At 55.5% G+C, this 17,509-nt stretch overlaps 1 protein-coding gene across 1 annotated transcript in view; it reads left to right on the top strand.

Moving 5' to 3' along the window:
• LOC116957929 (vitamin K-dependent protein S-like) overlaps window positions 1–12,905 on the top strand; it is a 122,807-nt gene extending 109,902 nt beyond the window's left edge. Inside the window, exons 12-13 of the mRNA XM_076058056.1 lie at window positions 3,108–3,378; window positions 4,765–12,905. Of these exons, the coding sequence (XP_075914171.1) occupies window positions 3,108–3,378; window positions 4,765–4,916 (423 nt within the window). The 3' untranslated portion in view covers window positions 4,917–12,905. The remainder of the gene's footprint in view (window positions 1–3,107; window positions 3,379–4,764) is intronic.
• The last annotated feature ends 4,604 nt before the right edge of the window (window positions 12,906–17,509 follow it).

The following is a 17,509-nucleotide window of genomic DNA, read 5'->3' as shown; positions in this document are numbered from 1 at the left end:
GCAGTGTTGAGTCTATGGTGGAGTGTTGAGTCGGTGGTGCAGTGTTGAGTCTATGGTGCAGTGTTGAGTCTGTGGTGCAGTGTTGAGTCTATGGTGCAGTGTTGAGTCTATGGTGCAGTGTTGAGTCTATGGTGCAGTGTTCAGTCTATGGTGCAGTGTTGAGTCTATGGTGCAGTGTTGAGTCTATGGTGCAGTGTTCAGTTTATGGTGCAGTGTTGAGTCTATGGGCAGTGTTGAGTCGGTGGTGCAGTGTTGAGTCTATGGTGCAGTGTTGAGTCTATGGGCAGTGCTGAGTCTATGGTGCAGTGTTGAGTCTATGGTGCAGTGTTGAGTCTATGGGCAGTGCTGAGTCAGTGGTGCAGTGTGAGTCTATGATGCAGTGTTGAGTCTATGGTGCAGTGTTGAGTCTATGGTGCTGTGTTGAGTCTATGGGCAGTGCTGAGTCTATGGGCAGTGTTGAGTCTATGGTGTAGTGTTGAGACTGTGAAGCAGTGTTGAGTCTATGGTGCAGTGTTGAGTCTATGGTGCAGTGTTGAGTCTATGGTGCAGTGTTGAGTCTATGGTGCAGTGTTGAGTCTATGGTGCAGTGTTGGGTCTATGGTGGAGTGTTGAGTCTATGGTGCAGTGTTGAGTCTGTGGTGCAGTGTTGAGTCTATGGTGCAGTGTTGAGTCTATGGTGCAGTGTTGAGTCTATGGTGCAGTGTTGAGTCTATAGTGCAGTGTTGAGTCTGTGGTGCAGTGCTGAGTCTATGGTGCAGTGTTGAGTCTGTGGTGCAGTGTTGAGTCTATGGTGCAGTGTTGAGTCTGTAGTGCAGTGTTGAGTCTATGGTGCAGTGTTGAGTCTATGGTGCAGTGTTGAGTCTATGGTGCAGTGTTGAGTCTATGGTGCAGTGTTGAGTCTATGGTGCAGTGTTGAGTCTATGGTGCAGTGTTGAGTCTATGGTGCAGTGTTGAGTCTATGGTGCAGTGTTGAGTCTGTGGTGCAGTATTGAGTCTGTGGTGCAGTGCTGAGCCTATGGTGCAGTGTTGAGTCTATGGTGCAGTGTTGAGTCTATGGTGCAGTGTTGAGTCTATGGTGCAGTGTTGAGTCTATGGTGCAGTGTTGAGTCTATGGTGCAGTGTTGAGTCTATGGCGCAGTGTTGAGTCTATGGCGCAGTGTTGAGTCTATGGTGCAGTGTTGAGTCTATGGTGCAGTGTTGAGTCTATGGTGCAGTGTTGAGTCTATGGTGCAGTGTTGAGTCTATGAGGCAGTGTTGAGTCTATGGTGCAGTGTTGAGTCTGTGGTGCAGTATTGAATCTGTGGTGCAGTGCTGAGCCTATGGTGCAGTGTTGAGTCTATGGTGCAGTGTTGAGTCTATGGTGCAGTGTTGAGTCTATGGTGCAGTGTTGAGTCTATGGTGCAGTGTTGAGTCTATGGTGCAGTGTTGAGTCTATGGTGCAGTGCTGAGTCTATGGTGCAGTGTTGAGTCTATGGTGCAGTGTTGAGTCTATGGGCAGTGTTGAGGCTATGGGCAGTGCTGAGTCTATGATGCAGTGTTGAGTCTATGGACAGTGTTGAGTCTATGGTGCAGTGTTGAGTATATGGGCAGTGTTGTGTCTATGGTGCAGTGTTGAGTCATGAACAGTGTTGAGTCTATGGTGCAGTGTTGAGTATATGGGCAGTGGTGAGTCTATGGTGCAGTGCTGAGTCTATTGTGCAGTGTTGAGTCTATGGTGCAGTGTTGAGTCTATGGTGCAGTGTTGAGTCTATGGTGCAGTGTTGAGTCTATGGGCAGTGTTGAGTCTATGGTGCAGTGTTGAGTCTATGGGCAGTGTTGAGGCTATGGGCAGTGCTGAGTCTATGATGCAGTGTTGAGTCTATGGACAGTGTTGAGTCTATGGTGCAGTGTTGAGTATATGGGCAGTGTTGTGTCTATGGTGCAGTGTTGAGTCATGAACAGTGTTGAGTCTATCGTGCAGTGTTGAGTATATGGGCAGTGTTGAGTCTATGGTGCAGTGCTGAGTCTATGGTGCAGTGTTGAGTCTATGGTGCAGTGTTGAGTCTATGGTGCAGTGTTGAGTCTATGGTGCAGTGTTGAGTCTATGGTGCTGTGTTGAGTCTATGGTGCAGTGTTGAGTCTATGGTGCAGTGCTGAGTCTATGGTGTAGTGTTGAGTCTATGGTGCAGTGTTGAGTCTATGGGCAGTGTTGAGTGAGTCTATGGTGCAGTGTTGAGTGAGTCTATGGGCAGTGTTGAGTCTATGGTGCAGTGCTGAGTCTATGGCACAGTGCTGAGTCTATGGTGCAGTGTTGAGTCTGTGGTGCAGTGTTGAGTATGGTGCAGTGTTGAATCTATGGGCAGTGTTGAGTCTATGGTGCAGTGTTGAGTCTATGGGCAGTGTTGAGTCTATGGTGCAGTGTTGAGTCTATGGTGCAGTGTTAAGTCTGTGGTGCAATGTTGAATCTATGGGCAGTGTTGAGTCTATGGTGCAGTGCTGAGTCTATGGTGTAGTGTTGAGTCTATGGTGCAGTGTTGAGTCTATGGGCAGTGTTGAGTGAGTCTATGGTGCAGTGTTGAGTGAGTCTATGGGCAGTGTTGAGTCTATGGTGCAGTGCTGAGTCTATGGCACAGTGCTGAGTCTATGGTGCAGTGTTGAGTCTGTGGTGCAGTGTTGAGTATGGTGCAGTGTTGAATCTATGGGCAGTGTTGAGTCTATGGTGCAGTGTTGAGTCTATGGGCAGTGTTGAGTCTATGGTGCAGTGTTGAGTCTATGGTGCAGTGTTAAGTCTGTGGTGCAGTGTTGAATCTATGGGCAGTGTTGAGTCTATGGTGCAGTGTTGAGTCTATGGTGTAGTGTTGAGTCTATGGGCAGTGTTGAGTCTATGGTGCAGTGTTGAGTCTATGGTGCAGTGTTAAGTCTGTGGTGCAGTGTTGAATCTATGGGCAGTGTTGAGTCTATGGTCCAGTGGCCCGCGGGGCCCTTGCAATGAACACCTCTGCCACGGAGAGATTTTTTGGTCATCACGAGCAAGGGATCACCCCCCCCCCCACTCCCTCCACTCCCTCCACCCCTCACCGAGCCCTCTCATCCCCCCTCCCCCCACCCCCCACACCCCCCTCCACCAGGGCGTGGGAGTCTTCGTGCGTAAGGAGTTGGTGCTCTTCCAGGAGGCTCCCTCCGACGGGGCCCGGGGCCCCCGTGCCGGCGGCCTGTGCGACGGCGCGTGGCACTCCCTGGGCCTGAGCGCCACCGCCACGTCGATGCGCCTCGAGCTGGACGGCGTGGGCCACAGCAAGGACGGCTGGGCCTCGGTGGGGGCCCTGGCCGAGGGGGGCCGGCGCCCCGTGGCCGCACTCCTGACGGGGGCCGTGCGGACGTGCCTGGGAGGCCTTCCTGGTGGGTGGAGTTGGTGGGTGGGTGGGGGGTGGTGGGTGGGTGGGTGTGTGGTTGGAGTTGTTGGTGTGTTTGCGAACGTGCCTGGGAGGCCTTCCTGGTGGGTGGAGTTGGTGGCTGGGTGGGTGGGTGAGTGGAGTTGGTGGGTGGGTGGGTGTGTGTGGAGTTGGTGGGTGGGTGGGTGGGTGGAGTTGGTGGGTGGGTGGAGTTGGTGCGTGGGTGAGTGGAGTTGGTGGGTGGGTGGAGTTGGTGGGTGGGTGGAGTTGGTGGGTGGTTGGAGGTGGAGTTGGTGGGTGGTTGAAGTTGTTGGTGGGTTTGCGCACGTGCCTGGGAGGCCTTTCTGGTAGGTGGAGTTGGTGGGTGGGTGGGTGGAGTTGGTGGGTGGGTGGGTGGGTGGAGTTGGTGGGTGGGTGGGTGGAGTTGGTGGGTGGGTTGGGTTGGTTGGTGGGTTGGTGGGTGGGTGGGTTGGTGGGTGAGTTGGTGGGTGGGTGTGTGGAGTTGGTGGGTGGGTCCATGAGTTTGGTGGGTGGCTGAGTTAGTGACTTGGTGGGGGGGGGGGCGGATGGAGTTGGTGGGTGGGTGGGTTGGTGGGTGGGTGGGTAGGTGGGTGGAGTAGGGAGCGGTGGGTGTAGTGGTTAGCGCTACGCTGCGCTACGAAACCCGGCGACCCGAGTTTCGATTCCTGCTCACGGCCACCAACACCACCGGTGACGATTATCTGTACCGGTCCTGGGCCTCCCCTAGGTCGACTCAGCCTCAAATGAGTACCCGGTGCAGTGTGGAAACATCGCCACTGGGGGGAGACAAAGGCGGTCGGGCGCGGGTGCTGGTAGCCACCCACCCCCTCGTGTGCCACGGTGCCGGTAGCCTTCACAGGTGCTGCTCGCTAACAGCACTTGCCCCTACTGCCTGTTAGAGGCTACGCGGGGGATCTTTGTCTTTGGAGTTGGTGGGCGGTTGTGTCGCTGGGTGGGCGGTCGGGCGAGTTGGTTGGTGGGTGGCTGGATCGCTGAGGGGTCACGTGATCTTCACTCTTCACTGCCGTCGTTTCACCGTTTTCACGACGCTTCCGCTCAACTAACAAGGCGAGTGTCTGTAGGGTCCTTGGGGGTGGGGGGGTTTGTAGGGGGGGGGGCTTAGCTCCCCCCCTCCACCCACCCCTCTCAAATACCCAGACCGCCCAAGATGCCGAGCGGCCAGCGACGGACAGCACTCTAACTTTGTTTCCTGAATTGAGTAAAGAGCCAATCGCACCATCTCCCTATCTCCCCATCATCTCCCCTCCCCCCATCATCTCCCCTCCTCTCCCCCCCTCCCCCCACTCTCCCCCCCACCCGCCCACCCCTCCTCCCCCCCACCTCTCCCCCCTCTCACTCGCCCCCCCCCCAGACACGGTGGCCTTCACGGCGGCCCCCATCTCGGCGTACTACGCAGGCTGCTTGCGGGGAATCCGCGTGGGGGGCCGGGCGCTGGACCTCCACGAGGCCGACCATTTACACCCCGGCATCCGCTCACACAGCTGCCTGCCGCCACTCCCATAGCCAAACACTCACTCACTCACTATCATAGTCAGACACTCACTCACTCACTATCATAGTCAGACACTCACTCCCATAGCCAGACACTCACTCACTCACTATCATAGTCAGACACTCACTCACTCACTCCCATAGCCAGACACTCACTCGGTCGCATAGCCAAACACTTACTCCCATAGCCAAACACTCACTCACTCACTCCCATAGCCAGACACTCACTCACTCCCATAGCCAGACACTCACTCACTCCCATAGCCAGACACTCACTCACTCCCATAGCCAGACACTCGCTCACTCACTCCCATAGCCAGACACTCGCTCACTCACTCCCATAGCCAGACACTCACTCACTCCCATAGCCAGACACTCACTCGGTCCCATAGCCAGACACTCACTCACTCCCATAGCCAAACACTCGCTCACTCACTCCCATAGCCAGACACTCACTCACTCCCATAGCCAGACACTCACTCACTCCCATAGCCAGACACTCACTCACTCACTCCCATAGCCATTCACTCACTCACTCCCATAGCCAGACACTCACTCACTCCCATAGCCAGACACTCACTCCCATAGCCAGACACTCACTCACTCCCATAGCCAGACACTCACTCACTCACTCCCATAGCCAGACACTCACTCACTCCCATAGCCAGACACTCACTCACTCACTCCCATAGACAGACACTCGCTCACTCCCATAGCCAAACACTCACTCACTCACTCCCATAGCCAGACACTCACTCACTCCCATAGCCAGACACTCACTCACTCCCATAGCCAGACACTCGCTCACTCACTCCCATAGCCAGACACTCGCTCACTCACTCCCATAGCCAGACACTCACTCACTCCCATAGCCAGACACTCACTCGGTCCCATAGCCAGACACTCACTCCCATAGCCAAACACTCGCTCACTCACTCCCATAGCCAGACACTCACTCACTCCCATAGCCATTCACTCGCTCACTCACTCCCATAGCCAAACACTCGCTCCCATAGCCAGACACTCACTCCCATAGCCATTCACTCGCTCACTCACTCCCATAGCCAGACACTCACTCCCATAGCCAAACACTCACTCACTCCCATAGCCAAACACTCACTCCCATAGCCAGACACTCACTCCCATAGCCAGACACTCACTCACTCCCATAGCCAGACACTCACTCACTCCCATAGCCAAACACTCACTCACTCCCATAGCCAGACACTCACTCACTCCCATAGCCAGACACTCACTCACTCACTCCCATAGCCAGACACTCACTCACTCCCATAGCCAGACACTCACTCCCATAGCCAGACGCTCACTCACTCACTATCATAGCCAGACACTCACTCACTCCTATAGCCAGACACTCACTCACTCACTCCCATAGCCAGACACTCACTCACTCCCATAGCCAGACACTCGCTCACTCACTCCCATAGCCAGACACTCGCTCACTCACTCCCATAGCCAGACACTCACTCACTCCCATAGCCAGACACTCACTCGGTCCCATAGCCAGACACTCACTCACTCCCATAGCCAAACACTCGCTCACTCACTCCCATAGCCAGACACTCACTCACTCCCATAGCCAGACACTCACTCACTCCCATAGCCAGACACTCACTCACTCACTCCCATAGCCATTCACTCACTCACTCCCATAGCCAGACACTCACTCACTCCCATAGCCAGACACTCACTCCCATAGCCAGACACTCACTCACTCCCATAGCCAGACACTCACTCACTCACTCCCATAGCCAGACACTCACTCACTCCCATAGCCAGACACTCACTCACTCACTCCCATAGACAGACACTCGCTCACTCCCATAGCCAAACACTCACTCACTCACTCCCATAGCCAGACACTCACTCACTCCCATAGCCAGACACTCACTCACTCCCATAGCCAGACACTCGCTCACTCACTCCCATAGCCAGACACTCGCTCACTCACTCCCATAGCCAGACACTCACTCACTCCCATAGCCAGACACTCACTCGGTCCCATAGCCAGACACTCACTCCCATAGCCAAACACTCGCTCACTCACTCCCATAGCCAGACACTCACTCACTCCCATAGCCATTCACTCGCTCACTCACTCCCATAGCCAAACACTCGCTCCCATAGCCAGACACTCACTCCCATAGCCATTCACTCGCTCACTCACTCCCATAGCCAGACACTCACTCCCATAGCCAAACACTCACTCACTCCCATAGCCAAACACTCACTCCCATAGCCAGACACTCACTCCCATAGCCAGACACTCACTCACTCCCATAGCCAGACACTCACTCACTCCCATAGCCAAACACTCACTCACTCCCATAGCCAGACACTCACTCACTCCCATAGCCAGACACTCACTCACTCACTCCCATAGCCAGACACTCACTCACTCCCATAGCCAGACACTCACTCCCATAGCCAGACGCTCACTCACTCACTATCATAGCCAGACACTCACTCACTCCTATAGCCAGACACTCACTCACTCACTCCCATAGCCAGACACTCGCTCACTCCCATAGCCAGACACTTACTCACTCACTCCCATAGACAGGCACTCACTCACTCCCATAGCCAGACACTCACTCACTCACTCCCATAGCCAGACACTCACTCACTCCCATAGCCAGACACTCACTCCCATAGCCAGACACTCACTCACTCACTCCCATAGCCAGACACTCACTCACTCCCATAGCCAGACACTCACTCCCATAGCCAGACACTCGCTCACTCACTCCATTAGCCAGACACTCGCTCACTCACTCCCATAGCCAGACACTCACTCACTCACTCCCATAGCCAGACACTCGCTCACTCACTCCCATAGTCAGACACTCACTCATTCCCATAGCCAGACACTCGCTCACTCACTCCCATAGCCAGACACTCACTCACTCCCATAGCCAGACACTCACTCGGTCCCATAGCCAGACACTCACTCACTCCCATAGCCAGACACTCACTCACTCCCATAGCCATTCACTCGCTCACTCACTCCCATAGCCAGACACTCACTCCCATAGCCAAACACTCACTCACTCCCATAGCCAAACACTCACTCACTCCCATAGCCAGACACTCACTCACTCCCATAGCCAGACACTCACTCACTCCCATAGCCAGACACTCACTCACTCACTCACTCCCATAGCCAGACACTCACTCACTCCCATAGCCAGACACTCACTCACTCCCATAGCCAGACACTCACTCACTCCCATAGCCAGACACTCACTCCCATAGCCAGACGCTCACTCACTCACTCCCATAGCCAGACACTCACTCACTCCCATAGCCAGACACTCACTCACTCCCATAGCCAGACACTCACTCACTCCCATAGCCAGACACTCACTCACTCCCATAGCCAGACACTCACTCACTTACTCCCATAGCCAGACACTCACTCCCATAGCCAGACACTCACTCACTCACTCCCATAGCCAGACGCTCACTCACTCCCATAGCCAGACACTCACTCCCCTAGCCAGACACTCACTCACTCCCATAGCCGGACACTCACTCACTCACTCCCATAGCCAGACACTCACTCCCATAGCCAGACACTCACTCACTCCCATAGCCAGACTCTCACTCCCATAGCCAGACACTCACTCACTCCCATAGCCAGACACTCACTCCCATAGCCAGACACTCGCTCCCATAGCCAGACACTCACTCACTCACTCCCATAGCCAGACACTCACTCACTTCCATAGCCAGACACTCACTCACTATCATAGCCAGACACTCACTCCCATAGCCAGACACTCACTCACTCACTCCCATAGCCAGACACTCACTCACTCCCATAGCCAGACACTCACTCCCATAGCCAGACACTCACTCCCATAGCCAGACACTCACTCCCATAGCCAGACACTCACTCCCATAGCCAGACTCTCACTCCCATAGCCAGACACTCACTCCCATAGCCAGACGCTCACTCCCATAGCCAGACACTCACTATCATAGCCAGACACTCACTCACTCCCATAGCCAGACTCTCACTCCCATAGCCAGTCACTCACTCACTCACTATCATAGCCAGACGCTCACTCACTATCATAGCCAGACACTCACTCACTCACTATCATAGCCAGACACTCACTCCCATAGCCAGACACTCACTCACTATCATAGCCAGACACTCACTCCCATAGCCAGACACTCACTATCATAGCCAGACGCTCACTCCCATAGCCAGACACTCACTCCCATAGCCAGACACTCACTCCCATAGCCAGACACTCACTCACTATCATAGCCAGACACTCACTCCCATAGCCAGACGCTCACTCCCATAGCCAGACACTCACTCACTCACTCCAATAGCCAGACACTCACTCACTCACTATCATAGCCAGACACTCACTCCCATTGCCAGACTCTCACTCCCATAGCCAGACACTCACTCACTATCATAGCCAGACGCTCACTCCCATAGCCAGACTCTCACTCCCATAGCCAGACACTCACTCACTATCATAGCCAGACGCTCACTCCCATAGCCACACACTCACTCCCATAGCCAGACACTCACTCACTCCCATAGCCAGACACTCACTCACTTCCATAGCCAGACACTCACTCACTCCCATAGCCAGACACTCACTCCCATAGCCCGACACTAACTCACTCACTCCCATAGCCAGACACTCACTCACTCCCATAGCCAGACACTCACTCACTCCCATAGCCAGACACTCACTCACTCCCATAGCCAGACACTCACTCACTCCCATAGCCAGACACTCACTCACTCCCATAGCCAGACACTCACTCCCATAGCCAGACACTCACTCACTCCCATAGCCAGACACTCACTCCCATAGCCAGACTCTCACTCCCATAGCCAGACACTCACTCACTATCATAGCCAGACGCTCACTCCCATAGCCAGACTCTCACTCCCATAGCCAGACACTCACTCACTCCCATAGCCAGACACTCACTCACTCCCATAGCCAGACACTCACTCCCATAGCCAGACACTCACTCCCATAGCCAGACTCTCACTCCCATAGCCAGACACTCACTCACTATCATAGCCAGACGCTCACTCCCATAGCCAGACTCTCACTCCCATAGCCAGACACTCACTCCCATAGCCAGACACTCACTCACTCACTCCCATAGCCAGACACTCACTCACTCCCATAGCCAGACACTCACTCACTATCATAGCCAGACACTCACTCCCATAGCCAGACACTCACTCACTCACTCCCATAGCCAGACACTCACTCACTCCCATAGCCAGACACTCACTCCCATAGCCAGACACTCACTCACTCACTATCATAGCCAGACACTCACTCACTCCCATAGCCAGACACTCACTCCCATAGCCAGACACTCACTCACTCACTATCATAGCCAGACACTCACTCCCATAGCCAGACACTCACTCACTCACTATCATAGCCAGACACTCACTCCCATAGCCAGACACTCACTATCATAGCCAGACACTCACTCCCATAGCCAGACACTCACTCCCATAGCCAGACACTCACTCACTCCCATAGCCAAACACTCGCTCCCATAGCCAGACACTCACTCACTCCCATAGCCAGACACTCACTCACTTCCATAGCCAGACACTCACTCACTCCCATAGCCAGACACTCACTCACTCCCATAGCCAGACACTCACTCACTCACTATCATAGCCAGACACTCACTCACTCACTCCCATAGCCAGACACTCACTCACTCCCATAGCCAGACACTCACTCCCATAGCCAGACACTCACTCACTCCCATAGCCAGACACTCACTCCCATAGCCAGACACTCACTCACTCCCATAGCCAGACACTCACTCCCATAGCCAGACACTCACTCACTCCCATAGCCAGACACTCACTCACTCCCATAGCCAGACACTCACTCACTCCCATAGCCAGACACTCACTCACTCCCATAGCCAGACACTCGCTAGGTCCCATAGCCAGACTCTCACTCCCATAGCCAGACACTCACTCCCATAGCCAGACACTCGCTCACTCCCATAGCCAGACACTCACTCACTCCCACAGCCAGACACTCACTCCCATAGCCAGACACTCACTCCCATAGCCAGACACTCACTCACTCACTATCATAGCCAGACACTCACTCACTCCCATAGCCAGACACTCACTATCATAGCCAGACGCTCACTCACTCCCATAGCCAGACACTCACTCCCATAGCCAGACTCTCACTCCCATAGCCAGACACTCACTCACTATCATAGCCAGACGCTCACTCCCATAGCCAGACTCTCACTCCCATAGCCAGACACTCACTCACTCCCATAGCCAGACACTCACTCACTCCCATAGCCAGACACTCACTCCCATAGCCAGACACTCACTCACTCCCATAGCCAGACACTCACTCCCATAGCCAGACTCTCACTCCCATAGCCAGACACTCACTCACTATCATAGCCAGACGCTCACTCCCATAGCCAGACTCTCACTCCCATAGCCAGACACTCACTCCCATAGCCAGACACTCACTCACTCACTCCCATAGCCAGACACTCACTCACTCCCATAGCCAGACACTCACTCACTATCATAGCCAGACACTCACTCCCATAGCCAGACACTCACTCACTCACTCCCATAGCCAGACACTCACTCACTCCCATAGCCAGACACTCACTCCCATAGCCAGACACTCACTCACTCACTATCATAGCCAGACACTCACTCACTCCCATAGCCAGACACTCACTCCCATAGCCAGACACTCACTCACTCACTATCATAGCCAGACACTCACTCCCATAGCCAGACACTCACTCACTCACTATCATAGCCAGACACTCACTCCCATAGCCAGACACTCACTCACTCACTATCATAGCCAGACACTCACTCCCATAGCCAGACACTCACTCCCATAGCCAGACACTCACTCACTCCCATAGCCAAACACTCGCTCCCATAGCCAGACACTCACTCACTCCCATAGCCAGACACTCACTCACTTCCATAGCCAGACACTCACTCACTCACTCCCATAGCCAGACACTCACTCACTCCCATAGCCAGACACTCACTCACTCACTATCATAGCCAGACACTCACTCACTCACTCCCATAGCCAGACACTCACTCACTCCCATAGCCAGACACTCACTCCCATAGCCAGACACTCACTCACTCCCATAGCCAGACACTCACTCCCATAGCCAGACACTCACTCACTCCCATAGCCAGACACTCACTCCCATAGCCAGACACTCACTCACTCCCATAGCCAGACACTCACTCACTCCCATAGCCAGACACTCACTCACTCCCATAGCCAGACACTCACTCACTCCCATAGCCAGACACTCGCTAGGTCCCATAGCCAGACTCTCACTCCCATAGCCAGACACTCACTCCCATAGCCAGACACTCGCTCACTCCCATAGCCAGACACTCACTCACTCCCACAGCCAGACACTCACTCCCATAGCCAGACACTCACTCCCATAGCCAGACACTCACTCACTCACTATCATAGCCAGACACTCACTCACTCCCATAGCCAGACACTCACTCACTCCCATAGCCAGACACTCGCTAGGTCCCATAGCCAGACTCTCACTCCCATAGCCAGACACTCGCTCACTCCCATAGCCAGACACTCACTCACTCCCACAGCCAGACACTCACTCCCATAGCCAGACACTCACTCCCATAGCCAGACACTCACTCACTCACTATCATAGCCAGACACTCACTCACTCCCATAGCCAGACACTCACTATCATAGCCAGACTCTCACTCCCATAGCCCGACACTCACTCCCATAGCCCGACACGTCCACTGTGAACCTCACCTGGCCTTGCCCCCACCCCCTCCCCACCGGTCCCCTTCGTCGTCGTCGTGAGTGAATGAACCCCGGGGGGGTGGGGGTGGGGGTCGTGTGTCAACGCCCCGGATGCTTTGTCAATAAAAGTCTCACGTGACCACCTTGACTCCGGGGTGACACGCGGTGCCAAGTCGATAGGGCGAGGTGGTGCTGATGGGTGAGTGGGTGGGTGGGTGAGTGGGTGGCACGGGCTGGAGAAGAGATGGGAGCTGATGGATGAGTGGGTGGGTGAGTGAATGGCACGGGCTGGAGAAGAGGTAGTGCTGATGGGTGAGTGAGTGGGTGACTCGGGCTAGAGAAGAGATGGGAGCTGATGGATGAGTGGGTGGGTGAGTGAATGACACGGGCTGGAGAAGAGATGGGAGCTGATGGATGAGTGGGTGGGTGAGTGGCACGGGCTGGAGAAGAGATGGAGCTGATGGGTGAGTGAGTGGGTGGGTGGGTGACACGGCCTGGAGAAGAGATGGAGCTGATGGGTGAGTGGGTGAGTGAGTGGCACGGGCTGGAGAAGAGACGGAGCTGATGGGTGAGTGGGTGGCACGGGCTGGAGAAGAGATGGAGCTGATGGATGAGTGGGTGGGTGAGTGGGTGACACGGGCTGGAGAAGAGATGGAGCTGATGGGTGAGTGGGTGAGTGAGTGGCACGGGCTGGAGAAGAGATGGAGCTGATGGGTGAGTGGGTGAGTGAGTGGCACGGGCTGGAGAAGAGATGGAGCTGATGGGTGAGTGAGTGGGTGGGTGGGTGACACGGGCTGGAGAAGAGATGGAGCTGATGGGTGAGTGGGTGAGTGAGTGTCACGGGCTGGAGAAGAGATGGAGCTGATGGGTGAGTGGGTGAGTGAGTGACACGGGCTGGAGAAGAGATGGAGCTGATGGGTGAGTGAGTGGGTGACTCGGGCTAGAGAAGAGATGGGAGCTGATGGATGAGTGGGTGAGTGAGTGGGTGGCACGGGCTGGAGAAGAGATGGAGCTGATGGGTGAGTGAGTGGCACGGGCTTGGAGAAGAGACGGAGCTGATGGGTGAGTGGGTGGCACGGGCTGGAGAAGAGATGGAGCTGATGGGTGAGTGAGTGGGTGAGTGAGTGGCACGGGCTGGAGAAGAGATGGGAGCTGATGGATGAGTGGGTGGGTGAGTGGGTGGCAGGGGCTGGAGAAGAGATGGAGCTGATGGATGAGTGGGTGGGTGAGTGGGTGACACGGGCTGGAGAAGAGATGGAGCTCATGGGTGAGTGAGTGGGTGAGTGAGTGGCACGGGCTGGAGAAGAGATGGAGCTGATGGGTGAGTGAGTGGCACGGGCAGGAGAAGACATGAAGCTGATGGGTGAGTGGGTGGCACGGGCTGGAGAAGATGTAGAGGTGTTAACTACACGCTGTTGCATAACCTGCATTGCCACCAGGGCAGTGCAGCATTACCCCTGGGTACAACGATTGGGGTCAGTCGAGGTGAAACAGATCGTAGCCAGGGTTTGGTGCGAACCAATCAGACGGTTCCACGTGGGAATGTCTGATTGGTTCTACCTGGCCACGAAGGAGTATAAGACGGGTGACCCAACGGACCTCGGGGGAGTTCTCTCCCTGCACGACGACAGAAGACTGGGCTGGAGCCTAGCTAGGACCCTGGACCAGCCTCCCAGCCCTTCTAAGGGCTAAGGCTCGGCATACCCAGTGGTCAGGACCCACCGGGCCAGCGGTGGGTCAGATAGCCTCCCCTAGGTCCTAGCCGGAGGACTAGGATAGCGGTAGACGTGCGAGTCCCGCCAAGTCCGGAGGCTGTACCTCCTTAGGTATCAAGGAGGTTAGCGGTAGACGTGCGAGTCCCGCCAAGTCCGGAGGCTGTACCTCCCTAGGTATCAAGGAGGTTAGCGGTAGACGTGTGAGTCCCGCCAGGTACGGAGGCTGTACCTCCCTAGGGTATCGGGTGAGGGGACCGAATATCCCTCTGTGTGTGTTAAGCGTTGTATAAGGAGATAATACAATAAACAGTGTGCTTCCTAAAGAAGTCTGCTCGTCCTTACAACACTACAAAGAGATGGAGCTGATGGGTGAGTGAGTGGCACGGGCTGGAGAAGAGATGGAGCTGATGGGTGAGTGGTTGGGTGAGTGGGTGGCACGGGCTAGAGAAGAGATGGAGCTGATGGGTGAGTGGATGGCACGGGCTGGAGAAGAGATGGAGCTGTGGGTGAGTGGGTGGCTGAGTGGGTGGCACGGGCTGGAGAAGAGATGGAGCTGATGGGTGAGTGGGTGCCACGGGCTGGAGAAGAGATGGAGCTGATGGGTGAGTGGGTGGGTGAGTGAGTGGCACGGGCTGGAGAAGAGATGGAGCTGATGGGTGAGTGGGTGGGTGAGTGAGTGGCACGGGCTAGAGAAGAGATAGAGCTGATGGGTGAGTGGGTGGCACGGGCTCGAGAAGAGATGGAGCTGATGGGTGAGTGGGTGGCACGGGCTAGAGAAGAGATGGAGCTGATGGGTGACTGGGTGGCACGGGCTAGAGAAGAGATGGAGCTGATGGGTGAGTGGATGGCACGGGCTGGAGAAGAGATGGAGCTGATGGGTGAGTGGGTGACACGGGCTGGAGAAGAGATGGAGCTGATGGGTGAGTGGGTGGGTGGGTGAGTGAGTGGCACGGGCTGGAGAAGAGATGGAGCTGATGGGTGAGTGGGTGACACGTGCTGGAGAAGAGATGGAGCTGATGGGTGAGTGGGTGGGTGAGTGAGTGGCACGGGCTGGAGAAGAGATGGAGCTGATGGGTGAGTGGGTGACACGGGCTAGAGAAGAGATGGAGCTGATGGGTGAATGGGTGGCACGGGCTGGAGCAGAGATGGAGCTGATGGGTGAGTGGGTGACACGGGCTAGAGAAGAGATGGAGCTGATGGGTGAGTGGGTGGCACGGGCTGGAGAAGAGATGGAGCTGATGGGTGAGTGGGTGGTACGGGCTGGAGAAGAGATGGAGCTGATGGGTGAGTGGGTGACACGGGCTGGAGAAGAGATGGAGCTGATGGGTGAGTGAGTGGCACGGGCTGGAGAAGAGACGGAGCTGATGGGTGAGTGGGTGGCACGGGCTGGAGAAGAGATGGAGCTGATGGGTGAGTGAGTGGGTGAGTGAGTGGCACGGGCTGGAGAAGAGATGGAGCTGATGGGTGAGTGAGTGGCACGGGCAGGAGAAGAGATGAAGCTGATGGGTGAGTGGGTGGCACGGGCTGGAGAAGATGTAGAGGTGTTAACTACGCGCTGTTGCGTAACCTGCATTGCCACCAGGGCAGTGCAGCATTACCCCTGGGTACAACGGTTGGGGTCAGTCGAGGTGAAACGGATCGTAGCCAGGGTTTGGTACGAACCAATCAGACGGTTCCACGTGGGAATGTGTGATTGGTTCTACTTGGCCACGAAGGAGTATAAGACGGGTGACCCAACGGACCTCGGGGGAGTTCTCTCCCTGCACGAAGATAGAAGACTGGGCTGGAGCCTAGCTAGGACCCTGGACCAGCCTCCCAGCCCTTCTAAGGGCTAAGGCTCGGCATACCCAGTGGTCAGGACCCACCGGGCCAGCGGTGGGTCAGATAGCCTCACCTAGGTCCTAGCCGGAGGACTAGGATAGCGGTAGACGTGTGAGTCCCGCCAAGTCCGGAGGCTGTACCTCCTTAGGTAGCAAGGAGGTTAGCGGTAGACGTGTGAGTCCCGCCAGGTACGGAGGCTTGTACCTCCCTAGGGTATCGGGTGAGTGGACCGTATATCCCTCTGTGTGTGTTAAGCGTTGTATAAGGAAATAATTCAATAAACAGAGTGTGCCTCCTAAAGAAGTCTGCTCGTCCTTACAACACTACACAAAGATGGAGCTGATGGGTGGGTGAGTGAGTGGCACGGGCTGGAGAAGAGATGGAGCTGATGGGTGAGTGGTTGGGTGAGTGGGTGGCACGGGCTAGAGAAGAGATGGATCTGATGGGTGAGTGGATGGCACGGGCTGGAGAAGAGAGAGCTGTGGGTGAGTGGGTGGCTGAGTGGGTGGCACGGGCTGGAGAAGAGATGGAGCTGATGGGTTAGTGAGTCGCACGGGCTAGAGAAGAGATGGAGCTGATGGGTGAGTGAGTGGGTGACATGGGCTGGAGAAGAGATGTAGCTGATGGGTGAGTATGTGACACGGGTTAGAGAAGAGATGGAGCTGATGGGTGAGTGGGTGACACGGGCTAGAGAAGAGATGGAGCTGATGGGTGAGTGGGTAGCACGGGCTGGAGAAGAGATGGAGTTGATGAGTGAGTGAGTGGGTGGCACGGGCTTGAGAAGAGATGGAGCTGTTGGGTGAGTGGGTGACACGGGCTGGAAAAGAGATGGAGCTGATGGGTGAGTGAGTGGGTGGCACGGGCTAGAGAAGAGATGGAGCTGATGGGTGAGTGAGTGGGTGGCACGGGCTGGAAAATAGATGGGAGCTGATGGGTGAGTGAGTGGGTTGCACGGGCTGGAGAAGAGATGGAGCTGACGGGTGAGTGGGTGGCACGGGCTGGAGAAGAGATGGAGCTGATGGGTGAGTGGGTGGCACGGGCTGGAGAAGAGATGGAGCTGATGGGTGAGTGGGTGACATGGGCTGGAGAAGAGATGGAGCTGATGGGTGAGTGGGTGGGTGAGTGAGTGACACGGGCTGGAGAAGAGGTGAAACTGATGGGTGAGTGGTTGGGTGAGTGAGTGGCACGGGCTAGAGATGAGATGGAGCTGATGGGT

Source organism: Petromyzon marinus (genome assembly GCF_048934315.1).
Source record: "Petromyzon marinus isolate PM22_M1 ecotype Great Lakes invasive population chromosome 67 unlocalized genomic scaffold, UKy_Petmar_22M1.pri1.0 chr67_unloc.6, whole genome shotgun sequence".
In the NCBI taxonomy this organism is placed as follows: Eukaryota; Metazoa; Chordata; class Hyperoartia; order Petromyzontiformes; family Petromyzontidae; genus Petromyzon; species Petromyzon marinus.
Note: the sequence above shows the minus strand (reverse complement) of the source record. Positions and strands in the feature narration are given on the sequence as shown.